We start from the raw sequence: 26,031 nt of genomic DNA on the forward strand, positions 1-26,031 counted from the left end.
TGAATCAATGATAAGCGGTGTATGGTTCATGAATCAATGATAAGTGGCAAACGGTTCATGAATCAATGATAAGCGGTGCATGGTTCATGAATCAATGATAAGTGGTGAACGGTTCATGAATCAATGATAAGCGGTGAACGGTTCATGAATCAATGATAAGCGGTGTATGGTTCATGAATCAATGATAAGTGGTGAATGGTTCATGAATCAATGATAAGTGTTGAACGGTTCATGAATCAATGATTAGCGGTGTATGGTTCATGAATCAATGATAAGTGGTGAATGGTTCATGAATCAATGATAAGCGGTGAACGGTTCATGAATCAATGATAAGCGGTGAATGGTTCATGAATCAATGATAAGTGGTGAATGGTTCATGAATCAATGATAAGCGGTGTATGGTTCATGAATCAATGATAAGTGGTGAACGGTTCATGAATCAATGATAAGCGGTGTATGGTTCATGAATCAATGATAAGCGGTGAATGGTTCATGAATCAATGATAAGCGGTGTATGGTTCATGTATCAATGATAAGTGGTGAATGGTTCATGACTCAATGATAAGTGGTGAACGGTTCATGAATCAATGATAAGCGGTGTATGGTTCATGAATCAATGATAAGCGGTTAATGGTTCATGACTCAATGATAAGTGGTGAACGGTTCATGAATCAATGATAAGCGGTGTATGGTTCATGAATCAATGATAAGCGGTGAACGGTTCATGAATCAATGATAAGCGGTGAACGGTTCATGAATCAATGATAAGCGGTGTATGGTTCATGAATCAATGATAAGTGGTGAATGGTTCATGAATCAATGATAAGCGGTGAACGGTTCATGAATCAATGATAAGCGGTGTATGGTTCATGAATCAATGATAAGTGGTGAATGGTTCATGAATCAATGATAAGCGGTGAACGGTTCATGAATCAATGATAAGTGGTGAATTGTTCATGAATCAATGATAAGCGGTGTATGGTTCATGAATCAATGATAAGTGGTGAATGGTTCATGAATCAATGATAAGCGGTGAACGGTTCATGAATCAATGATAAGCGGTGTATGGTTCATGAATCAATGATAAGCGGTGTATGGTTCATGAGTCAATGATAAGCGGTGAATGGTTCATAAATCAATGATAAGCGGTGTATGGTTCATGAATCAATGAAAAGCGGTGAATGGTTCATGAATCAATGATAAGCGGTGTATGGTTCATGAATCAATGATAAGCGGTGTATGGTTCATGAATCAATGATAAGCGGTGAACAGTTCATGAATCAATGCTAAGCGGTGTATGGTTCATGAATCAATGATAAGCGGTGGATGGTTCATGAATCAATGATAAGCGGTGAATGGTTCATTATCAGTGATGAGCGGGTCTCAAGCTTTTGGGTCTCACTATCTGCCATGATCTTTCTTGGGAAAACCACATTTCCAAGCTGGCCTCCAACGCCAGTCGCCGACTGGGCATCCTCCGTCGTGCGAAGTCCTTCCTTGGCACACCTGAGCTCCTCACCACATACAAGGCTTTCATCCGCAGCTCAATGGAATACTGCTCTCCCCTCTGGGCTGGTGCTCCTGCCTCACACCTCGCTCGGCTTCACGCTGTTGAAACCAAAGCTTTCAGAATCATTGGAATCTCCTGCGATGAAGTTAACTCCGAGGGCCTTTCACTCACTCACCGCAGGCAGGTTGGTGGTCTTTCTGTCTTCTACCGACTCCACTCCGGCCTTGCTCCCCCAGCTCTCTCTGTGCTCTGTCCCCCCAATATTCCTTCAGGTCGCACAAGATCTGCCTGCAACCCTCTTATGGTTAAACTGCCAAAGTCTAGGCTCTCTGCTCACCTTCACTCTTTCATTCCCCTTTTCTCCCACGTCTGGAACAAACTCCCCCACTCCCTTCAATCCCACTTCTCCCTCCAGGTCTTTAAAACAGCTGTTCACCACCATCTCTTTTCTTCCCACATCCAAAACCATGATCTTTTCTACCCCCGCTAATTCACCCCAGATACATTTTTTTTTTTTTTTTTTAAATTCCAACTTCTTTCCTGGAAGTCCTTGCAGTGTCCATATGTTTTATACCTCTCCCACCTCCCCCCAAGCCCTCCCCCTCCCACATTTCTCCCGATGTCCCTGCTCTTAAATGTTGTGTTTGTGTCCTTCCCCCTCTCTCCCCATCTTGTGTACCACTCCCCTTATTTTTTGTGTTTTATGTGTCGGTTTGATTTTTTGTGTGATTAATGTTAGCTCTTTCACGAGCCTCGATCTTGTATACCAAAAAAAAGAAAAAAGAAAAAAAAGCGTTGGTCTGCACTAATCTATCTATAATTCCAGCAATCTCTGTGTGTCTGTGTGTCTGTGTGTGTGTTTGTCTGTGACCGCTGTTTCTCGACAACCACGGGTCCGATATACTTTAAACTTGCCAGGTATATTGCTGGGGACCCGAGGATGTGCCTTTTCAAGGTTTTAAATTAATCGGACAAGTACTTACCGAGCTATGTCCAAAAAACGCTTCAACCAATCAGAGAGCAGCGAGCTATCACGTGTGCCGAACGTGGCGATCAGACTCTACCTCGGACGGCACATTTGAGAGCGTATTCATTTATTTCACGTTGGAAAACTATGTTGCCGTTAAACTATGTTTTAAAACGAATTCAAACTGCGATTAAATTAAAACGATTCATCGTAACTGCGACGATTTGCGAACTTCCGGACAGTGAAGACTTCACTTCCGGCAGCCAATCACAGAACGCTTTGTTGCGTAGGCGTGGCCGATGTGAGAACGAGCGGAGCTGAGCGCGTTACGAGCTGACCGCCATTACGGTACGGTTCGTAATTCGATTTCTTCCGGAGAAAATAATAATTTCTCGATTTCATATGCGCATTATTTCTCCCAATTCAGTCAGAGCGAAGGGCGGAAGCGAAGAGCGTTGTTTTTTTTGTTTACGGGCGTACGGGCGGGGTAGAGCGTACGGGTAGCGTTTTTTTTTTTTTGGCAAGGAACGGGCACCCACGTACGGGCAATGCCCTAGTATTAATAACCGCAGAAGTAAAGAATTCATCTCCGTTTTTTGATAGTAATGTCATTTTCAAAATAATGATAAACGTAACGTTAATATAATAGGAAATCTAATCGTAACACTAATCCCTTCGTCGTGACTGAAAACGTGCTGGAGGTTAAAATAGATAATGTTCTACATATTAAAGTGGTGGCAGTTTTGTGTTCATTACGTTATTACGTCTATGATGTCATTACGACGGCGGACTCACAACGGGAGCGACAGGAAGGGTCATTCCTCTTTAGGGTATATAGATTACAGACAATCTATGGTCGGGTCTCAAGAACATTGGGTGTGTGTTCATTTGCCAAGTTTCTTGTGGAGAGATCGCCAAGTGGTTTAAGCTTTGGAGCAAGCACTCCATTCAAAACCCTTAAGGAACGGCTGGCTTGGCAAGCGCTAGCGAGCTGCTTGGTAAATGAGCACACCTCCAACCGTTGTGGAGTATATAGATTACAGTAGATCTTCGCTCAGTTCTGCAAGTAAAACTCACGTCATGGATGTTGGGATTCCTCCAAATTTCTTTGTTTAATGTTATAAGCAGCGTTTAACAACTGTTTAAAAAGCTAAACATGTGTGTTTGTGGTTTATAATATTTTACAAGCCCGGCTATGCCGGTGTTAGACTTTTGGTCTTGGTTTTTGCCAAGTAACAAACGACAGACAGAATAACCCACAAGACAAACCAACACACGAAAAATCTTCGATTGTGCAAGTAATACGGAAGAGAGAACACACGATTATGCATGCATAGGGACTTTGTGGCCACTCTGTACAACCACCCTCAGGCCCATGGACACATTAAAACTACACGAAAAAGACACGACAGTGACATCCCTCGAAACCTCCCCCGCACCCCCACCAAACAATGGGTACTACAAAAACATCCACACCCACATCTCCATAAATGCAATAAACAACCTGGGCCCAAACACTACCTTGGGCACGAAACCCCCATCCATCGATGGCACAGACAAACGACTCCCCAGGTCTGATCGTGTTCACCTTTCGCACCTTCACTGTGGACACCACCCAAAAGTTTTACACGACAAACATCGACTCGACGACACCACTGACGACACCTGCAACCGTTGCCAGGCCGCTCCACACACAATAAAACATATCATTGAAGACTGTGCAGGCATCTTGGATGTGAGGGATCCCTGGGTCGCTCCTGTGAGATGATCGGCTATCTCCATATCTCCAAGCAGAACTGACTGGGACAACACAACAACAACTCAGCCTGTTCAACCTTGCGAGGTCGGAAAATCCAGAACCACTTCAGCAATTTTGGAGGCCATTTTGAAACAAATGGCCGCCATGTTGAATTTCTCGGTGGCTAATTAAACGACTGGATTTAAAGAGCATCTGTATAAGAATATCACTGTCATGTTTCATGCTTGAATGACATTGTGAACAGTTTTTTGTGTTACCCGCCGAGCTACAGGCTGCGTACGAATAAATAAAAAAACAGGTTAGGGTGATTCATCAATGTGGCGTTATTCGGATAGACGTTGAGGATCCCACAGTGTCCTTTACGAAGGCGTTGGAGCGAATTCCAAATTCCTGCTCTCACCATCGTGGGACGGGGGACCTGGGCAGCTGGTTCGTGAAAGACTCGCGCCAAGCGAGACCAGAGCGTGGGAATAATCGTGGCTGTTTATGAAGAGGAGGAACATCAACCCGTATACACACCTCTCCGAGGGATGCGGGTGTATGCTGGAAATAATCAATTTCCTCAGAAGGAAATTCGATGCAGGAGCAGATGCTCCAACCATGAAGATGCTGGTAAAAAAAAACTAGCACCCGAACAGGGACTTGAACCCTGGACCCTCAGATTAAAAGTCTGATGCTCTACCGACTGAGCTATCCGGGCTTCTCTTCTGCTGCTCTTTCGCCCTTCTCTTTCTTCTGTTCTGTATTGCGAAAGCTAAAATTAAATATTTTTTGACCATTGTTGTTCGACGTGGGGACAGAGGATTTGAACGTCGATGACTTCTGTGAGGAAAGTAACAATTGTTGTTTATTGTACGGAAACTGATGGAAGATTTTAGAAAATAATACGCGGGAATTTTTTTGTTTGTTTGGTTGTTCTGCAAGGTTCTGCGTTCCGATTGGCTGCTTCACACGCCTATATATGAATATTTTTGCAACTCGTCCCTCATAAAGGATTTTTTTCGATGAACCTCCATAAATCCTGGGCTGATATCTTACACCGCTCAATGGCCCATCAAACACCATACATGAAGAGATCCATATATACACTGCAAAATCGTAAAGTTTTTCAACACTCAACGAAAGCACCGTATTGTGGTTCATTTATCGAAGATATATCGTTACAAAGAATGTGTTGTCTCTGTACCAGAGAAACGAAACATCGTTACGCAGAGCGTAAGCGTAACTGTAAGTGTAACTATAAGTGACGTAAAAGTCACCGAGGTCACTGGAATCAATTGGGATGGGTCTCTGCTCTCTGTGAACCCAAACGCAAAAGCCGATTCCACAGATCACTCCATATCTTGCTTTATTGGAGCACCGAAGGAGGAATTTGTGGGCGTGACGAAACGGCGGGAAAGGCAGATGACAGATGTTTGTGTGGGGAGGCGGAGTTGGGAAAAGAGGGACGAACGTCTGTCAAATCAGGTAGGAATGCATTGAAGTTAAATTATTGAGAGGAAGAAGAAGAGTAATCCGAACAAGAAGAGGAAGAAGTGGATAATAATAATATCCTGCGGTGTTAACAACGGAAGCGACGAAGCGGTAAATACGGGCCTAGGAGCCAGGAGGTGTGAAGCAGTGGATGACTGAAGCAAGGAGTTATTGAGAGATCAGTTATCGGTAAGTGTTATTTTATTACTGAGGTAAAGTGAGCATACCAATTCCTGTTCGTAACAAGTACAAAAATCAAGGCCAAGTTAAGGTTCCAATTTCACTTTTGATTGGTTTCTTGCAGATGATCAACAGTTGCTCAGTACTGTGTTCGAATCTGATTCGGGAAGAAGCTGCAGTCTTTTTTTTCTGCAACTGTGGGTTCTGTCTTTTGTGGGATAAGTTGTGCCCCGGTGACTATGAGTATGATGACGGGACGTGGTCGTGCCGTGCTGTGGTGACGATGGGACGTGGTTGTGTTGTGTTGTGCTGTGCTATGCTGTGCTATGCTATGGTGACGATGGGACGTGGTTGTGCTGTGCTATGCTGTGGTGACGATGGGACGTGGTTGTGCTGTGCTATGCTGTGGTGACGATGGGACGTGGTTGTGCTGTGCTGTGGTGACGATGGGGCGTGGTTGTGCTGTGCTGTGCTATGCTGTGGTGACGATGGGACGTGGTTGTGCTGTGCTATGCTGTGGTGACGATGGGACGTGGTTGTGCTGTGCTGTGGTGACGATGGGACGTGGTTGTGCTGTGCTGTGGTGACGATGGGACGTGGTTGTGCTGTGCTGTGGTGACGATGGGACGTGGTTGTGCTGTGCTGTGGTGACGATGGGACGTGGTTGTGCTGTGCTGTGGTGACGATGGGACGTGGTTGTGCTGTGCTGTGGTGACGATGGGACGTGGTTGTGCTGTGCTGTGGTGACGATGGGACGTGGTTGTGCTGTGCTGTGGTGACGATGGGACGTGGTTGTGCTGTGCTGTGCTGTGGTGACGATGGGACGTGGTTGTGCTGTGCTGTGCTGTGGTGACGATGGGACGTGGTTGTGCTGTGCTGTGGTGACGATGGGACGTGGTTGTGCTGTGCTGTAGTGACGATGGGACGTGGTTGTGTTGTGCTGTGCTGTGCTGTGCTATGCTGTGGTGACGTGACTTGGTCGTACTGTGCAGTGGTGACGTGACTTGGTCGTACTGTGCAGTGGTGACGTGACTTGGTCGTACTGTGCAGTGGTGACGTGACTTGGTCGTACTGTGCAGTGGTGACGTGACTTGGTCGTACTGTGCAGTGGTGACGTGACTTGGTCGTACTGTGCAGTAGTTACGTGACTTGGTCGTACTGTGCAGTGGTGACGTGACTTGGTCGTACTGTGCAGTGGTGACGTGACTTGGTCGTACTGTGCAGTGGTGACGTGACTTGGTCGTACTGTGCAGTGGTGACGTGACCTGGTCGTACTGTGCAGTGGTCACGTGACTTGGTCGTACTGTGCAGTGGTCACGTGACTTGGTCGTACTGTGCAGTGGTGACGTGACTTGGTCGTACTGTGCAGTGGTGATGTGACTTGGTCGTACTGTGCAGTGGTGACGTGACCTGGTCGTATTGTGCAGTGGTCACGTGACTTGGTCGTACTGTGCAGTGGTGACGTGACTTGGTCGTACTGTGCAGTGGTCACGTGACTTGGTCGTACTGTGCAGTGGTGGCGTGACTTGGTCGTACTGTGCAGTGGTGACGTGACTTTGTCGTACTGTGCAGTGGTGACGTGACTTGGTCGTACTGTGCAGTGGTGACGTGACTTGGTCGTACTGTGCAGTGGTGACGTGACTTGGTCGTACTGTGCAGTGGTGACGTGACTTGGTCGTACTGTGCAGTGGTGACGTGACTTGGTCGTACTGTGCAGTGGTGACGTGACTTGGTCGTACTGTGCAGTGGTGACGTGACTTGGTCGTACTGTGCAGTGGTGACGTGACTTGGTCGTACTGGGCGGTGGTGACTGGATGTGTTTGTACCGTACAGTGCTGTGGTGATGTGATGGGATGTAGTTATTGTCTGAAGTGTTTGAATATAATTTTTTTGCGTGTTGGGTAAATTGCGTTGTGCATTGCTGTGAGTGTGGTAGTGCAATGCCATGCTGTACGGGGCTGTGATGTGGTGTGGCTTTGTCTTGTGTAAAAGGATAGGTTTTGCTCTCATTTTGACTTGCTTTGTTATTACACTTTAGTTGTATAGATTATTCTGTTTTATATTCTGCACATAGATGGCGGAAGAGGAAGAAGAGGTTACACTGGCTCGGCAGGGCAGTGAAAGTTCTCTGTCAATGAGAGGTGAGGATATTGTGGTAAAGGGAAATTGAACATGTATTGGCACTACATGCAGCAGCCTGGACACAAGTACTGAGCTACTCTACATGTGTGTAGACAAGTCCCTCCTCCGCTTCCTCCCCATCCCTCTCCATCTCTTCAAAAAAAAAAAGCAAACACCAATGGCTCCACTTTTTAACATACTGTAATGGATCTCACTGCTCTCTGATAATTCCGAGTCCGAGGCATCTACAAATAGACTACGGATGCCATCTACAACACTCGTCTCTGCCGGAGCTTCGCGCCCAGGGTCAGTTTACCGTACCTGAGAGATGATTGAAGCCAATGGGGAACCATGCCGGAGGCTGCACAGCGGATGTTAATCAGCCGAGCGAACCAGCGTTACGTGCCGCACCCGATTGTCTATCGGAGGCCAATCAACCCTGGGTCAGTGGCCCTCAGGCACTCTATGTCACAATCAAAGCAGGACAGGAAGTCAAGACTGTCTCAGCTTGTACTCACAATGCCAGATGAGAAAGAAGAAGTTGGGTTGGTGTTGTGGACCCTCGACACTAGAGTTGCCGTCGCCCAATGGTCTAGCCTGATGGTCCTTGGATTCACCTCCTCGCACTCTTTCCTCCACTCCGTTTGTACTACCTTAGAGCGCCCGAAGGTGTGTTTGTGCGCCTGATGCAATGGTATACTGCAGTTTGTGACAAGGGTGGCCAGGTGAGGATCCACGATGTTGCTGGCAACGAGTTGAGGCAACCTGGTTTAAGTGAAGATGTGTCGTGGCGTGAGGCTAAAAGGTGCGTGGATATGCGGAGACGAGAAAAAGTGAAACATAATTGAAAGGCACTGAAGGAGCGGGCGACGTGAAGCGAGGTGAAGAGGTGAGGTGGGGGGCAGAGGCGCAGAGGCAGCAAAACGAGCTACAAACACACAAAAACTCAAACACACCTGAGGAAGCAACATACACCCTTGCTAGTAAAGGTATTAAACAGCGGGGAAGTGACGCAGACGTATTGAGCTTTACACACACTTCTGTGCTGTGTCAGATATTTATAGCCACTTTTATTCCCCCCTTCCCTTTCCCTGTCTGTTGCTCTGTCTGGTAATAGTTTGTCATTGGCTGACTTTTGAAGCTTTCGGGAAAGGGGTGGTCCTAGGTGCTGACTGTTTATCCTCATTTTGTGACGTTCTGCCGCGTTTGCGTGATCTCGCACCTGGGGCTTCTGTGGCCAGTCCGTGTGGAGTGTAAGAAATGGCTCAAGTCCAGAATGTAGAGGAAAGAACATGTGGAATATAATTGTTTGGTTTATGGTTTGGTTTATTGTCAAATCAATTCATCGCAGCGAAAAGCTGAATTGTAAATGATTTACAATATAGAATTAAAATCAAAATAATAAAATAAAATAAAAATAGCAATGAGCGTAATAACATCTACAAATAAGTACAATTAATTAAAAAGTACTGCTTATTTTAAAAAAATAAAAAAATACAAGTTCATACACAGACATGTATAACATATGAAAAATAAGGGTCAATACAATAATATGAGGTTACAATGATTACAATAATAATATAAGATGCAGCAAGATGCAAGTTATAAAATGCATAAACAAATAGTTATTTCAACACAAAAAGCCTATGTATTGAATATGATATGGCACCGTGTGTACCCCGTTTTAGAATAGGTACACCGTATCCCTGCGCATCGTAAGAGGCGACCAAGGGTTGGCGTCAGGAAGGGCATCCGGCCATAAAAAACATTGCCTCAAACAGGGAACCATGATTGTCATGGGGCCCGCAAGGCTAACCCCAGCTCTAGCGGGGAAAATGGCCTTAAAACGATCATTCATTGAATATGATATGAAATATGAAAGGCAATATGAAGTACAGTGAAACCTTGACTTACGAGTGCACCAACTTACGAGTTTTCCGAGATACGAGCCGTCGCTCGGGCGGTTTATTGCTTTGAGATGCGAGCCGAGATCTGAGTTACGAGCTTACGCCACCCGCCACCAGGTGGGTTCCGGTCACGTGGTTATCTTGCTGTGCAAGCATATCTGCCGTATATCGCTGCTGTTTTGTTTTCGCATTTTGGTTATTTTGGAAAATTTCTTAGTTTTAACCATGGGTCCTAAGTAATTGAGTGCCAAGGGCAGTACTGAGAAGAAGAAGAGGATGATGTGCTTGGATATAAAACACGCAATCGTCGAAAAACATGAGCGAGGTGTGCGTGTTGTCGACTTGGTGAGGCAGATGTGAAGGCAGCTGAAGATTTTATTATAACTTTTGCCGAACTGATAGAAGCCGAACGATACATCCCCCAGCAAATCTTCAACTGTGACGAGACAGGGCTCTTCTGGAAAAAGATGCCGAGGAGGACGTATATAACGGCAGAGGAGAAGAGCATGCCAGGCCACAACTTGTTCAGAGTGCCGGCGATAGCTCGCCTTCTCTTTGTGGAAGACACGGTGAGATCCTTAACATCCAACAACTAATGGGACGCAAACGGGGCGCCCAGTTTAGCGGTACACACATTGAATCACCCTGCCTGTGAAACACCGACATGACAGGTTATAGCTGGGTCGGGATTCAAACCCAGGCTGGACAGTTTAGAGTCAAGTGTGCGTACCTCCAGTCCAGGCCATCCTGCCAACTTGTATGCTGCATACAGGTGAAATATAAAGCGCGAGATATTTTTATATATACTGCATATTTAAAAAAAAATTGGTGTGGTTTTTGGCGGGCTGGAACGGATTAATAGCATTTCAATGCATTTTAATGGGGAAATTTAATTTGAGAAACGAGCAAATTGAGTTACGAGCTCGGTCACAGAACGAATTAAACTCGTAAGTCAAGGTTTCACTGTATTATAATTAAAAATATCCAAATAATGTAAATCAAAAATAATAGATCAAAATAATTAGAACAAAACAATCAGTTGTTGTAGAGTCGACCCAGAGTGGTGCACGAGTCGACAAAGGCACCATGAAGTGTAGCGAGAAAAAAAACAATAGCTGTACCAAGCCTCTCCATGAAGTTCAACCAAACTGAAGAAGCCACGGAGGCTGCTACAGTGACCGTCTCCCCGACCTCCAGCTACAACCTCGGCGATATACATGGCGTTTGCACAGAAAAACATGGAGAAGTCGCATGCATATACAACACACAACAACAACATGCATTTTAAGGCCATGTTCCCTGCTAGAGCGGGGGTTAGCCTTGCGGTCCCCATGACAATCTTCTCCATTTTGCCCTATTTTCTGCATCTCTCCTTGTTAACCCCCTTGCCCGCATTTCTTCTTCCACCATCTTTAGCCAAGTCTTTCTCGGTCTTCCCCGTCCTCTACTTCCTTCTACATTAACTTCCATCACTCTTCTCAACCAGTCACTTTCATCCTTCCTCAATACATGACCAAACCATCTCAACCTGTTCCTCTTCACAGCATCAATCACAGGCAATATTCCCATCATCTTTCGCAATTCATCATTTGTCTTCCTCTCTCTCAACGATACTCCGCACATCCATCGAACCATTCGCATTTCCACCCTTTCCAGCCTTCGTTGCTGCTCTACGTTCATTACCCATGTCTCGCTCCCATAAATCATAACACTTCTCACACATGCAGCATACACCTTTCCCTTCAGCTTCAGCGACACTCTCCTCCTCATCAGCACGCCACTCAGTTCCCGAAACTTCTTCCATGCACATCTCACTCGAGCAACCGTTGCCGAGTCTGATCCACCTTCTCCATTCAGCATGTCTCCAAGGTAGCAAAATGTTTTCACACCTTCCAGCTTCACGCCGTCTCCAAGATCCAACTCAACATTTCCTCCATCTGCAGCTCCCTCTGTGCACACCTTACATTTGAATGTAGCTGCCACACTGGTTAATGACCCTCTCAGACCACTACATTTTTGATGAACCCACTCAGCACACATTGTACATTGAATGTAGTTCACTCCGACACCCTTCCTGCACACAGCACACGGCCACTTCCCAGTTCTTTCCACCTCACCACATGCTTTACCACTTGCCATCACCTTTGTCTTTCCGATATTCACCTTCAGACCTTTTGTCTCCATACATTCCTTCCACTTGTTCATCTTTTCCTTCAGTCCATCCATACTTTCCGCAATCAACACCAGATCATCTGCATACAACAACTCCCACGGTAAACCCTCCTTTATGCATGCATATGCAGCGGAGAATACAAAGGTCCACACACAGATCAAGCAGCGGGCAGAGAGGCACAGGAACGAGCACGTTGGTGGGCCTGATGGCGAGCAGATAGGTCATGGGCAGAGGGAGGGCAACCATGGCAGGAAGGGAGTGCATCACAATCTGTGATGCCAAGGCAGATCTAAAACCTCACCGATAACGCCCAGGAGAAGTGTGCAGCACAGAGCCAGGTGTGCAGCCAGGAGCCGAATCCATCGAAATCCAGGACAGTTCTCGTTATAGCCAGCAGCCCAAGGAAAGCATGGGCACGAGGGCAAAATACAGAGCCAAGAATATGGCACCACTCACGACTCCCAAGTTTTCAGGCATGCTTCCATCACAATCCTTGCTTAAAATCCCGCCGATGAAACCCACCGCCAGAAGCCTCCCGGCCACTGCAGGAGAGGCCCGAAAGGTCATGAACCCAAACTTCACTAAAACTGCCACATCCACGAACAGGGGCATGCAATCCATGCTCGCATGGGAGGGAGGGTGAACCTCACCGGCACCGAGACAAACAGAAGGGCTGTCACTGCAGAACCACATAGGCCTCAGAGTCAGAACCCCAGCACCGAACCGTGCAATACAGGGAGCTCAAGGTGTCTGGACAGTTATTATGAATCCATATTGAAGCATTGGAACTCCCTCGTTTGCTAAATTTAAATATGAATGAAAATAAACTATAAACAAAACTGCAAAACTTAAGGACTCTTATCACCACGAAACACACACATGATACCAGCTAGTCCCGGGCGACGCCCATCAGCTGCCGACGTCATCACGGCGCTTCGTGGGCCTATATATAGTTTGTGACTATATGCATGATAATATACAATATAATTTGCCATGACGTGCTTGTTAAAAATACATCACAATAGTTTATAATGCATTAATAAAACGAACAGCAGTGGGATAAAATGATCTTTTTGAACGCTCAGACTTCGTTCTCATAGCTCTGTATCTTTTCCTCTGGCAGTAAATGAAAAAGATAATGCGCGAGATGGAAAGCATCGCGAATAATTGCCTGGGCTCTTTCAACACACCGGTTTTCATAGACTATCTATCGAAAGCAGTTCCACTCCAATATATAATTGGCGATGGCGTTCTAACAACACGGCGCAATTGTTTCCTTGCAGATTCTGTGCTTCTACCAAACCAGACGGTGACGGAGGGTTGCAATACACTCTCGATCACTGCCCGATAAGATTTCACAAGAACGGTAGTGCTGACATGAAAACTTTTAAGTCGCCTCAGGAAGTACAACCGCTGCTGGGCCTTGACACAACAATGAATACGTATTCACTTCCCAGCCTAGATCATCAGAAATATGGATACCGAGAAATTGAGAGGAATCTACAATTTCAACCTTGGCCTTTATGAATGAGTCCCACAACAGTTGCGTCATCCGAAAACTTTACAATCAGGCAATTTTCAAGAGATGAGAAACAATCATGGGTAAAAAGATAATACAATAAAGGGCTTAGTAGACATCCTTGAGGAGTACCATTCAATGCGATTGGACTTGAAAAGTGAGATCCCATTCTAACGACTTGTAGCCTATCAGATTAAAAAAAAAAATCAAAAATCCATTTTCACAAAGAACCATCAAGATCAAGAGCAAGTAATTTCATATGCAATTTTAACGGTAACATAGTATTAAAAGCAGAACTAAAATCTATAAAAAAAAACAAGCATTCTGATTATTGCGCTGCAATACATGTCCCCTACTAAAGTTCAAAGTGCCATAACTTTGTCAAAAATGATCGAATATGCAAATTTATGCACGGTAGATGCTGGTTTTCAAACTTGATCTGAGGTATGCTGAGACACGTGTGCCACGCGTCGCCTCGTTGATGAGCCCGCAAGGTCGCTCCGTGGGGCGGTCTGCACGTATTGCACTGTGTGAATTATATAATTACCAACTCACGGTCTGAGGTACTAGCGATTCAAGAGATATCCATTTAAAAAATATTTTCGTTTAATTAACGATATCTGCCAAACCACGTCACCTATCGCAAATTCCAAAAGGTAACTTTAGTAGACTGATATGCTGAACACATCTGTGAAGTTTCCCCTTGATAGGATCAAAAATGAGGGAGGAGCTAGGTTTTAAAAGGTTATGCTTTAAAATGTCATAACTCCGAAACCATGTGACGCATGATGTCATACTCATTGATGTTTTTGTTCGTCATGGGTATGCGATCCTGCCTGCAAAGTTTGGCCTCGATCTGTTCAGCCGTTGCAGAGAAAAAGGGGTTTTCGTGTTTTCACGAAAAACAATACGGCGGCCGAAACACGTGACCTGTGACGTCATAATTACCATTAAAATATTCTACAGACCGAGTCCCCCCAACGGTGAAAATTTGATCTCAATCGGTCCAATTATTGCAGAGAAAATCTTTTTTAAAGGAAATTAAAACTTTAAATGGCAGAGTTAAGGGTCATCAGAATTATCAGAATTCCCAAAGTTCAAAGTGCCATAACTTTTTCAAAAATGATCGAAACGTCGTGAAGTTCGAACTTCATCTGTAACTTATCATGAGGAAACCATGTACCAAGTTTGAAATCGTTAGCATTAAGAGTTTAGAAAAAAAGTCCGGAAACTGTTCTTTGCGTGACGGACTGACGGACAGCGTGCAAACCTATAGTCCCCTCCGGTGTACACCGGTAGGGGACTAATAAGCCTAGCATAGGTGGAGCAATGTTTATCAAGATGCTGTAAAGCATGATGGAGAGTAAGCGAACCACATTCCTTGCTCCAAGTTTGTTTCTTGGGTAACTGCCAAACCATGGCTGGCTTTTCATTTGCATATGTAATCACTTCCTGAGTCAGAATGGATAGATCCTTGCAGAATTCCCTCTGAACACCTATCAATGTTGAATGGCCTCTTCTTCCTGGAATACATTCCAATCGGTACAGGCATAACATCCACGTAACGTTCAATGACCTATACTGACCACTGCGCCACCAACCTATGAATTGACTTTTGGTATTTCATTTGTTGTCTGTACGAAAGAACCACTACCTGGACTGCTCAAGAAAGAATCTTTCTTCGAGATTGATTATGGAAGAGTGAGGCAGAACAGCTTATGGGAGCTGGAGGTAGTTCCGTAGATGGCAGAAACAAAGAATAAAAGTTGAAGTGTTCAGTCAGTCTGCATTTTGGAAGCTTAAGCAGAAGGGAATAGCTGGAAGAACCCGTGCACCCTGTAGTTGCTCGGGAGGGTTTGTGGACAGAGATTGCAGAGGGACCATTGCTGATAACTAAACAGTAGAAAACAGAGACCAGTAACCTATCTGTGATGAGAGCAACAGACCTTATGCTTCGGCCCCCTCATGGGAGATTCAAATAATTTTGAGCTTTAAATTCCACAGAATCCAGAATAGACAGCCATGATGCTGGAGTGTCACCCCATGGTGGAGAGCTGTACTTTTTTGATTAAAAATGATTTCCTTTGGTCTCCACCTTGCACTGAGCTTGTTTAATTTCAAGTGGGAATGATTCACTCCATACTTCCATCACTAATATCCAATTCTTCTGCAATTCCACATGTAGTAATTCAGTGCTTCTCCAAAAAATTATGTTTAACACAGTTAAACTTTATTTATTAACCACAGTTGGTTGCATGCAAGAATGCTCAAGATCACACACCATTTTTCCAACTAATTGCATGATATAAAGACCCAACTATGTAGAAGACTTGCATCACCAAAGTGTGCAGAGATTTGCCTCTGAATCTCATCTGCTTTCATATTATCCACAATGAAATTGATGATGCATCTCTGTTCTATAACCACACGTGAACATGTTGGCCACCACATTGATTTTACCCAAAATGCTTTGCCAGTGTGATGTCACTTCCAGCATGTTATTGTTGCCAATCATAGCTGAAGATGGCCATTCACATATGGCGTATGAACACCTGGGCATGTTGATTTGTTTATTGTGTAGGAGTTGCTACATGCACTGCAACTATGCTCTGAGATACCGAGCAGTGGAACCTGGTGTGAAGGAATATTTGAGAAGATCAGCCTGCACTTGAGGGAGGAATTTGTAATTTATTGAGGGTGCCATCAATATCTTGCCAACTGTTTGTGGAAGAAACTGTGGGACCTTTTACATCCCCTCTGCCAATCCATGTCCGGTCATTTTCTGTTAAGATGAGTGTGAACATTCGAAGCAATGTGGGGTGGAGCACCATTCAACTGAAAGTATCTGGTAAGTCGGATTTGTAGTGGCAGGTTGTCCTTTGCGTAATTCTCCATGTGCAAGAAGTCACCACCGTTGATTGTGGCGTTTTCCAAAAAATACAGCCCGACCACTCCTGTTCCAGTGACTGCACACCAGACATTCATCTTGGGACTGTCTCATTGAGACTCACGCCTAATACGAGGATTCTCAGTACCCCACTGGACACAGTTGTCTTTGTTCACACGTCTGCTTATGTGAAAGGTTGTATCATCACTGAATGCCACTAGCCTGTGAATGTCAGGTTCCAAATTCTTCATCTCTAAGAAAACTTTGCAAGCCTCAACACGAGCAGCTTTATCTGCAGGGCATAAGGCTTGCACAATCTGCAAATGATATGGTCGCATTCCCAGGTCCTTGTTCAAGATTCTCCACACCGTTGCCCGGGGAGGAGCACATTCTACGCTGAATTGTCTGGCTGATTTCCCTGGGCTACGCAAGAAAGCTTCTTGTTTAACAGCTATGTTTACAGGGGATCGGCCTGTTCGTGGTCGACTGGTGTTATCTTTGTCATTATCAGCAATTGAGCCGGTTTCGACGAACTTGATGTAAACGCGATAAATGGTCAATCTTGAGGGTGGATCACAGTTGAAATGCTTTCTGTATTTGTTGCGAACCACCGTGGGTGACTGAAAGGTGTCCATCCATGCAACAACCTTTCTTCTTCGCTCCAAAGTCAATGTTGTTGCCATTTCAGTTGACTGCAAAGGAAAGAAAAAAAAAAAAATCTCAGAAGTGTTACCATTGCTTTGAAACACCCTATATATATATTGTTACTGATCGCGGTTTAGATGGTATGATGGGCCGAGCGGATGGTCCAACCGCGACCGAACAGTTATTCCCCGATTAGAACCCGATTCCACCCAAACGTTGGCCGGATCGCACCGCAGCTATTCAATAGGGAAAAGACAAAGGCGACACGGATGTGAAGAAGAAGAAGAAGAAGAAGACAAAAAGGTTGGAAATACTACTAAATTTATTCCTACTATTTACATGCTCAAAGTAACCAAGGAGAAGGAAAGATAATAAAATAATATACAGAAGAATCAGAGACACAGTGCAATTATTAGCTTATACAGACTTAATTAACCCAGGGACAGAACAAACAAAACAAACTCACATACACAAGAAGGGTGGAAAGGCAGGAGGTGGATGGCTGGAGGGAGAGGAAGGTCCAAGGGGGTCCTGCAGCACAACCGGCGTGTTTAGCAGCCGCCGTTCCTTCACGGCCCTGCTCCAAACCGCCGTTCAGGCCCCCAAGCTGCTGTTGTGGCTGCTGTGGACGTCGCGTGCTTTGCCAGGCCTTGTCCGACTCGTCTGGTCCAAACCCTCAACTCTTTCTTGGTCCACTCACTCTTTACCACCGACTCCTCACCGCAACCAACGCAACCAACTGACCACCACCACCGACTCCTCACCGCAACCAACTGACCACCGACTCCACTGACTCACTCCTCACGACTCTCTCACTTGCTTCTTGCGTGCGCGCCTTTTATAGCGCCTCCAGCGATCAAGCCGCCGGCCTTCCTGACACGCCCATCGGTGTGCTCACCTCGGCCCTGGTTGGTCACGCGACCCTCTCGCTCCGCCCTTGATGACGACGGGCGGGCACGCCCCTCTTCCCCTCTATGACGAGGTGGAGACACGCCTTTCTTCTCCGACCCTGCCTCGTGGTCAATGGCGGTTATTGGAGGGGAGGTAATTGGCAATCGAAGGTTGGCAATCACCAGAGGGGATGTAAAAGGGAATGGAGATTTTGAGGATGGGAATGAAAGGGGATCTATTCTCTTTCACTGGTGCAATGGAGTACTTCAATTAATGGGAGACACAGCCTTACCCTAAAACACAGAATAAGAGATAACTATCAAACAGGGGTATTCTATTATTTGGCTGACGTGTATGCTTGTGGACTAATTATGGGATGCCCTTTCACCTTTACACAGCTCCGGAGGCAGGGGGGCGCAGAATAAACAATAATAACAATTCACACAATCAAAAATATATATACAGTCCTCATATCTGCAACACTGCACCCTCCTCCTCTTAGGCACGTCCCGGGCCTACAACTTTTATTTTTAGTGTGACGCGTAGGTGTAGTTCCCTCTACTTTTAACCTGACCCTGAGTGCGACGGTTTTAAAACATAAATAAATGTGTCCCGCTGCTCCATTGCACCCTGCCTAACAGACTTACGCCCACAGTTAACCGAATTGCAGAATGGTCTTCAAACTATACACTGACGGTGGGAAGCATTATTTACAATGACGCTATTTTTATTTACAAAACTAACCCAGGACCTGTGATTGTTCTTTCTGGGGGGGGAGACAGTCTGCTCTGCATCAATGCACCATTAAAGCACCCAAAACCGCACCAATACACACCCAAGCACCAATCGGTGCAGTCACCATTGTTCAAGAATAAAAAAAATAACCAAACAACCCCTAACCCTGCAGGTGATCTCTTGCTCTTCGGCTCCCTCTGCTGGTTATTATCATTTCTTCCAGTTGTTGTCATTCCTTTGCTTTGCTTACTGGCGGCCTATTTGTATTAAAACTTGCACCCAATGTGTCCATTTTTATTTATTTTATTTATGGCCCACAGGGCCGACTAGTGTGGTTCACCTGTGGGGCATCGGTGCCCTGTGGCCAAGGTCCGCCAGCAAGATTTCGGGCCCTCATGGCCGGTTCCAGCAGAGGGGCCATGCCCCAACCCATGGGGTCCATAAGTGGTGCTCGGCCACAGACCTGTGGTCCATAATGTGGTGCATCGATGCAGACAGCTGGTTCTGGGAATTCCGGGCGCACAATGGAGGACTCACGCACGCTCCCCTCGGCACCCAATGGCGCACAGGTCATGTGGGAGACAAAAGGGGAAAGACAAATGAGCGAGGGGTAAGGTCACAAGGGTACACATCAATAAGGCAATGCAAGGCGAAATGCGTACGGAGGGCGAAGTGAGAAAGCTCGTCCCTACCGTACGTCACCCCCCTGTCACCTACACTACCCTTGCCCTTACCCCATATTTACAAAATCTACCCATTTACAAATTCGTCACTACTGTCACGTCTTCCCCATATTTCTCCTATACCAAATTCGTCGCCACAATCCCTCTACTTCAAAATTTGCCATCACCAAATTCATCATCAATCCTCATAAGGAGGCAGAGATGGAACATCAAAGCACAATGTCACACCCACGTCATGATGCGTCTCACAATCCAAACATTTGCATCAATGAAAAATAATAAAACATGGCATGGTGCGGAGTTCCTGTCACCTCAGGTGAGTGGATGCAGATGGTGCGAGGAGACTTCATCCTAACTACTTTCTAAATGACATTAACACACTTTACACTACCCGCCCCGGGTATCCGTGATGGGGGTCCACTCTTCCCCCATTCACACCTTCGCACCATCCACTCCACTCCACAATTTCCACCATACTCACTCCACGACCATCCATTCCAATACTCCATACCATTTATTCCATACACCTGTCCTCCATTCACCTGTCGTTGCACACCTGTGCAATCACACCTGTTCAATCACACCTGTTCAATCTTCAAACACACGGCATCATCTCAGCTAACTACTCCCCTCTGAAACTTGCGCTTCCCAGTCGCCCCTTTAAACTATTGCGCTCCCACGTCATTATCATCCACGCTAATCTACCTGCGTCCCCACTACAGGTATCAGTCACTAGCTAACCTTAACGTTACCTAATGTCATCTTCGCTAGATCCCTACACACGATATATCCTAACCCACCTGGGCTAGTTTTCACTGCCATCAACCCCATAAACTATAGCGCATTTGCCCCCCTCTGTGAGGGATGGTGGATTTGCCATCCCACCACATCGGGGAGGTCCCACTATCAATTTGGCACACCCAAATTCCAACCAATTCAAAAATTTTCCATTTACTGTCAATTCTACCCATCATCTGCCAATCATTACTGCCAATCAAATTTTGCCTTTTTCTAATTACGGGGCCAAAACACTATCCTCATCACCCGTCTACTTATTAGATCCTCTCGGTGCGCCAATTCCCTTCTAAAGCTCGGCTTCGTACAGCCGAGCAATGAATACGGGTTGTTTTGTGCCAGCGGCTGGATACGTCCCGCATTCGTGGCAGGGACGGGGGCTTACCCGGGCCGAGATCCCACGCACCACCTCGGCGTGGAGCCATCCAATGTCCCGATCTCGACCTGCCGGCACGTCTCAACAAAAAGTGGTCGCCATGACGACCCTTCCTATCGAGCTGCCCGTTCCGCCTAGTTGAGCACGGACGCGGCCGTTCCAAGCGAGGCCCAGCGTGGATCGCGTACGGCGGTCCTTTCGAACCCGCCGCGGCTCGGATCCCCGCTGGTTCTCGCGGCACGCGAAGCCCGGCACGCACCGAGGGCCCGATTCGGCTAAAAGTCGCTCTAACCGCTAACCCGGTTACCGTCGATGCCTCACCTGGATGCTTACATGCATACGCTACCCCTTTCTTGCTCATACCTCCAGCTGTTTCAATGCTCCTCGTACCTTTCCTTACACACCTCGGTACACTCATTCCGCTCACAGACTTGGTCACACACCTGACCACCGAACACCTTGGCACACATTCGTCGCTCGCACACCTCACCAACACACCTCTTCGCGCCCCTTCCTCGGTCACCTCCTCTGTGACCATCACAGGTGTGCTTTCACTCGCACACCCAACCACGTGCCTCACGACCAACTCAAGCGTGCATTCCCACACACGCTCTACCATTCCAGGTGTGCATCCTTCCATTCCAGGTGTACATCCTCGCTCACCTGTCACAACCAACTCACGCTCCGTGTCACTCTCACTACTCTCACCTCCATTCTTGACAGCGCACTCACCCTTACTCTCGACAGCACACTCCTTTCTCATGCACCCGTCCGTTACACACCTTTCTCGCGCACACTCTTGCGCACACTTTTCCGTTGCTTCCTCCGTAACACTCACCACACCGCGCTTCCATGTACCCCCTCGCACACGCGCTACGACCGACTCACTCTCGACAGCACACTCACTCCTTGGCGTGCACTTTTTCCTCACACACCCCATGGTCGGACATTCTCGCACACCTCTTTTTGCGCACACCTGACCTGTCACACACTTCACCAACGGCCTCTCACGAACACCCGGATCCAAACCAATCCCCAAGCCGACTGAAGCTTTCCTCACATCATGTACATTTCCGATTATATCGCCACTCACCTTGGCACCTCGTCTCCGCACCTCTTTTGCCACCTGCAAACTCTTTATTTGGTTAGTGAGCAGCACATCATGAGTTGAGCACCGACCTTGTACCAATTCCATTACCTCCTCCTTTATTTCTCTCTTAGTTTCTGTCCGTCCCTTCTTAATTTCACTCACCTCTTCTTCCACTTCCTCTAATTTTTGCTTCACCTCTCTTATTTCCCAGTGCGTCTCCTCAAGTTCGTCCTCTAAGGCTACCGTGACCGTCTCTATGTGCATCCTCACCTGCCGGTCCTTTGTCTCCATTATCTCTGTCACCTCGTCCACCCTCATTGTCAGTTCCTCACGTACCATCTGACATTGCCTCTGTGTCGCTATTAATTCGTTTTTAATTTCTTTTTGTGTCGCCTTTAACCCTCCTAGTACCGCAGTGTTCCTTTCCACCTGCTCCACTAACTCCGTTTGTCCCTCTGTCAGCTGTTCCACCTCCTCCGTCAGACCCTCTATTCCCCCCTGTAACCTAGCCGTATTATTTCTCACCTCTTTCTCCATACGCTTCTCACCTCGCTTTACCTCCTCGCGTAGCCCCGAGACCTCCTCACTCACACCTCGTCGTATCTCCTCTTTCATCTCCTCCATCTGTTTTGTAGATGCCACCCTCATCTGTCCCAATTCATCCCTCTGAGCATCCAATTTGGTTTCTACCCCGATTTTTCCCTCCTCTATCTGCTCTCCCATTTGTTTAATTTCTCGGGCGGATTGCTCCCCTATCTCCCGCAATTTGTCCTCCATCCTATTTTCTAACCCCATTAACGCATTTTTCACCCCCTCTAACTGATTCTCCTGGGCAGCCATTCTATTTTCCACCCCCGTTAACCCATGTTTTAATCCCTCACCGGTACTCCTCGCTTCGTCCCTCATTACTCCCAATTGCTCACTCTGAGCATCCATCCGGTTCCACATTACCTCCATTTGGTTTCCCAAGTCATTCCTCAGGTCTTCACTTGTCTGGACCATGAGCGCCTTTATTTGTTCCATAAATAGGCCCCAATCCATCGACGGCGCTGCTACGGTCACGGGCGCGGCTAAATTTGGCGCCACAATAATCATGTGCGCGAGGCCGCCATTTTGTGCGTCTGATACTCCCTCAACCGCCTCCTCATTGCTCCCCTCCATTTGATCCTGGGTTACTCCTAACCCCTCTATCTCCCCCACCGACATCCCGTCGCCTTGACCAGCCATGGCGCGATTTCAAAGTTCAGGTTTTGTAAAACAAAACAAATTTCGGCCGCTCCAAATTTTGACCAAATTTTTTTTTTAGATGTTTTAAAAATTTGGTTCGGGCCCCGAATCTCACTCCCAGACACCAATTGTTACTGATCGCGGTTTAGATGGTATGATGGGCCGAGCGGATGGTCCAACCGAATAACCGAACAGTTATTCCCCGATTAGAACCCGATTCCACCCAAACGTTGGCCGGATCGCACCGCAGCTATTCAATAGGGAAAAGACAAAGGCGACACGGATGTGAAGAAGAAGAAGAAGAAGAAGACAAAAAGGTTGGAAATACTACTAAATTTATTCCTACTATTTACATGCTCAAAGTAACCAAGGAGAAGGAAAGATAATAAAATAATATACAGAAGAATCAGAGACACAGTGCAATTATTAGCTTATACAGACTTAATTAACCCAGGGACAGAACAAACAAAACAAACTCACGTACACAAGAAGGGTGGAAAGGCAGGAGGTGGATGGCTGGAGGGAGAGGAAGGTCCAAGGGGGTCCTGCAGCACAACTGGCGTGTTTAGCAGCCGCCGTTCCTTCACGGCCCTGCTCCAAACCGCCGTTCAGGCCCCCAAGCTGCTGTTGTGGCTGCTGTGGACGTCGCGTGCTTTGCCAGGCCTTGTCCGACTCGTCTGGTCCAAACCCTCAACTCTTTCTTGGTCCACTCACTCTTTACCACCGACTCCTCACCGCAACCAACGCAACCAACTGACCACCACCACCGACTCCTCACCGCAACCAACGCAACCAACTGACCACCGACTCCACTGACTCACTCCTCACGACTCTCTCACTTGCTTCTTGCGTGCGCGCCTTTTATAGCGCCTCCAGCGATCAAGCCGCCGGCCTTCCTGACACGCCCATCGGTGTGCTCACCTCGGTCCTGGTTGGTCACGCGACCCTCTCGCTCCGCCCTTGATGACGACGGGCGGGCACGCCCCTCTTCCCCTCTATGACGAGGTGGAGACACGCCTTTCTTCTCCGACCCTGCCTCGTGGTCAATGGCGGTTATTGGAGGGGAGGTAATTGGCAATCGAGGGTTGGCAATCACCAGAGGGGATGTAAAAGGGAATGGAGATTTTGAGGATGGGAATTAAAGGGGATCTATTCTCTTTCACTGGTGCAATGGAGTACTTCAATTAATGGGAGACACAGCCTTACCCTAAAACACAGAATAAGAGATAACTATCAAACAGGGGTATTCTATTATTTGGCTGACGTGTATGCTTGTGGACTAATTATGGGATGCCCTTTCACCTTTACACAGCTCCGGAGGCAGGGGGGCGCAGAATAAACAATAATAACAATTCACACAATCAAAAAAATATATACAGTCCTCATATCCGCAACAATATATATATATATATATCTATATAATTATAAAATTGAAATCTTGCGTGTTTGTGTGTAACATTCGATCGGTCCGGGGGCGTGGCTAACCCCTTTGAGAGAGTAGTAATATCCACCATTTTATTAACTCGCATAGCTTTGAGCCCTGTTTTGTAGGCCCGTGGTGTCTTGCTCTCTCTCTCAGTTTTATTTCAAATCAAATTCGATATATCATTTCATTTTTCACAGTCGCTAACATAGTTTTAGACTCGGTTGAAAAAAAACGGGAAGAAAATCCGATGAAAGTTTCCGTTTATAGAACGAAATGAATTCTGAAAGGCTTGTATCTTCAAGGCCATTGAGTCTCTCTCACGCCTTTATGTTCAATCTAACTCGCCATATGATTTCATTTTTATCGATGGTTTTAGACTCGGTAAAAGAAATAATTGAGAACATTCATGCACACACGGGAAATTGCAGAGATATATTTTAAAAATCGCGCCACGTTGATATACGAAAATACACCGCCTAAAATAACAGGCATACAGTATATATCTTCGTTATTTCAACCAACATTATTACCCGGAAGTAAAATATGTTTCAGGAAATTACCGAGAGATATTTCTTCGATTTTTTTTATTATTTATATGCGCATACACTTTAAATAGGTTTATTTGAAATCTTTAATTTTCACAATGTAATTTATTTGTCATTTGATGATCGGCAAAAATATGTTTCAGGAAATTACCGAGAGATATTTCTTCGATTTTTTAAATTATTAACGCTTCCATCTGATTTCATTTTTATCGATGGTTTTAGACTCGGTAAAATAAATAATTGAGAACATTCACGCACACACGGGAAATTGCAGAGATATATTTTTAAAATCGCGCCACGTTGATATACGAAAATACACCGCCTAAAATAACAGGCATACAGTATATATCTTCGTTATTTCATCCCACATTATTACCCGGAAGTAAAATATGTTTCAGGAAATTACCGAGAGATATTTCTTCGATTTTTTTTTATTATTTATATGCGCATACACTTTAAATAGGTTTATTTGAAATCTTTAATTTTCACAATGTAATTTATTTGTCATTTGATGATCGGCAAAACGATAGCACAAACACAATACTATTTGCAGGAAGAATGTCGTATCAACCCTCCGACGGCGCTATGGACGCGGACAACGAATCACACCTCACGTCTATGGACGCGAATAGCAACATCCGCACGAATCAGTCATCAATGATTTTCATTGACGCGCCTGGAGGGCACAGGGAAGACGTTTCTTATTAACCTGATTCTCTCTAAAGTGAGAGCGAGTGGAGAAGTTGCCCTTGCGGTGGCCTCATCTGGCATAGTTGCTACCCTCATGCCTGGTGGAAGAACAGCGCACTCAAGGTTCCAAATCCCTCTGACACCGAGGGAAGATGGCGTATGCAACATCGATAAAAATTCCACTATCGCAGACCTCTTTCGAAGTACAAAACTCATCGTGTGGGATGAGTGTCCTATGATCAGGAGAGAGAGTTTCGAGGCTGTGGATCGCACGTTGCGTGATGTATGTGACAAAGATGAGCCTTTTGGAGGGATCTTGACGATATGCTGTGGTGATTTCCGTCAACTTCTGCCCGTGGTGAAAAGAGGGTGTGATGCTGACGTTGAGAATGCGTGCATAAAGAAGTCCTACTTATGGCAGAGCTTTGGAAT

The 26,031-nt window shown here is 46.1% G+C and overlaps 1 protein-coding gene and 1 non-coding gene across 2 annotated transcripts in view; one reads left to right on the plus strand and one right to left on the minus strand.

The window, feature by feature from the left end:
• Positions 1-4,863: 4,863 nt before the first annotated feature.
• TRNAK-UUU (transfer RNA lysine (anticodon UUU)) lies at positions 4,864-4,936 on the minus strand. Its single transcript has one exon. It is a non-coding gene; the product is annotated as a tRNA-Lys (tRNA).
• Positions 4,937-5,454: 518 nt separating this feature from the next.
• FRMD8 (FERM domain containing 8) overlaps positions 5,455-26,031 on the plus strand; it is a 54,856-nt gene continuing 34,279 nt past the window's right edge. The window contains exons 1-2 of the mRNA XM_068130808.2: positions 5,455-5,898; positions 7,964-8,030. Coding sequence (XP_067986909.2) covers positions 7,964-8,030 — 67 coding nt within the window. The 5' untranslated portion in view covers positions 5,455-5,898. The remainder of the gene's footprint in view (positions 5,899-7,963; positions 8,031-26,031) is intronic.

Source organism: Myxine glutinosa, chromosome 11 (genome assembly GCF_964187855.1).
Source record: "Myxine glutinosa chromosome 11, kmMyxGlut1.1, whole genome shotgun sequence".
Taxonomy (NCBI): domain Eukaryota; kingdom Metazoa; phylum Chordata; class Myxini; order Myxiniformes; family Myxinidae; genus Myxine; species Myxine glutinosa.